At 38.7% G+C, this 1,280-nt stretch overlaps 1 protein-coding gene across 1 annotated transcript; it reads left to right on the top strand.

The window, feature by feature from the left end:
- Window positions 1-291: 291 nt before the first annotated feature.
- On the top strand, window positions 292-1,135 carry LOC121964851 (interferon alpha/beta receptor 2-like). The gene is made up of 2 exons (XM_042515035.1): window positions 292-760; window positions 928-1,135. Exons 1-2 carry the CDS (start codon window positions 631-633, stop codon window positions 1,065-1,067), a joined length of 270 nt encoding a protein of 89 aa, XP_042370969.1. The 5' UTR covers window positions 292-630; the 3' UTR covers window positions 1,068-1,135.
- Window positions 1,136-1,280: the final 145 nt, after the last annotated feature.

The following is a 1,280-nucleotide window of genomic DNA, read 5'->3' on the forward strand; positions in this document are numbered from 1 at the left end:
AATCTCAGTTGCATCTTTGATTAAAAAATATTAATCATTTAAACATGAATGAAAAGTTTCATCATTTTTTTGCATTTTAAAGTCCTAAAACATGTTTTTAAAATTCAAATGTGCGCATTTAATCCATGATGGCAAAAAAAAAAAAAAAATCCTATGCTTTTGGAGGTGAGAGCAATGAACCACTTAAATTTCATGAACATCAAGGAATCTCACAGATGCTGGGAGGTGACATGGATGTTTTCTTTTAAACTTTTAAAATTCATTTGTATTTTGCACATGCATTGTAATCAAGCAAATGAGTAACTTGAGTGCGCATAAAAAAACTGTATCCCGAATCTGGAGTGTGTTTGGGAGTGCCACCCCGAGTCAGTCATTTCAGACTTTTGCAGTTTTTGACAGTTCTGATGAGTGTGCCCTTTTTCCAAGCTTTTTAAGCCTCCAAAAATTAAGGGCACAGGAGAGAAAAAACCCAACCTGTACAAAAACAACTTGTTCCTCGCCTTTGCATGCTCAGTCCCTAATTATTCATTTTTATCATAATTTAAATGTGGTGAGTATTTCTGAGTGTCACCAGCTGGTGTGTCTGTTGTGTTGCAGTTCAAACTGAGCTTGCCGTACAAAGAGGAGCACATGATCACATACCTGCAGCCAGGTGTGGAGTACTGTGTCAACGTCTCTGTGACGTCATTCTTCAGCAGCAGCCATGTCTCCAGTAAACCTCACTGTGCCTTCACCAGCCCACCTATGCCCAGGAGCTCATGTATGTGCTGGTTAACTGCATCACTCACAAAGATTCTCACTTCATGTGCTGAATTTACTAAGTAGCTGGTGTGCAAACTAAGGGCTAATTAAATGTCAAGTCTTTCTACAACAGAAGTGTGTATTCCAAGCAGCCAAATCTGATGTGTGTGTGCTCCTGTTTGACAGTGTACATGGTCTTCATCCTGCTGGCTGCGTTCTGTGCTCTGGGATTTCTCCTCATAGGACTGGTCATCTACAGCGGTAGACGGTTGCTGAGACAACGCCTAACCAGACCTCTGGTAACAGATCCGACTGTGTGTGCTTAAATTTTGCACCCAAAATACTCCATGATCACAGAGTGAATAGATTGTGATACAATGTAGTACAGATGCCAATCAATCAGATCAGTTTGTCTGACTAATTGTTTTCTGTAATCAGATCATACTTTGATTATTAATAATCATACAACAGCTTGTTATTGATAAAGTGATGAGTAAATTCATCAATTAATCATCAAAACATAATTTTGTTGAAGTTAT

Source organism: Plectropomus leopardus, unplaced genomic scaffold (assembly GCF_008729295.1).
Source record: "Plectropomus leopardus isolate mb unplaced genomic scaffold, YSFRI_Pleo_2.0 unplaced_scaffold17461, whole genome shotgun sequence".
Lineage (NCBI taxonomy): Eukaryota > Metazoa > Chordata > Actinopteri > Perciformes > Serranidae > Plectropomus > Plectropomus leopardus.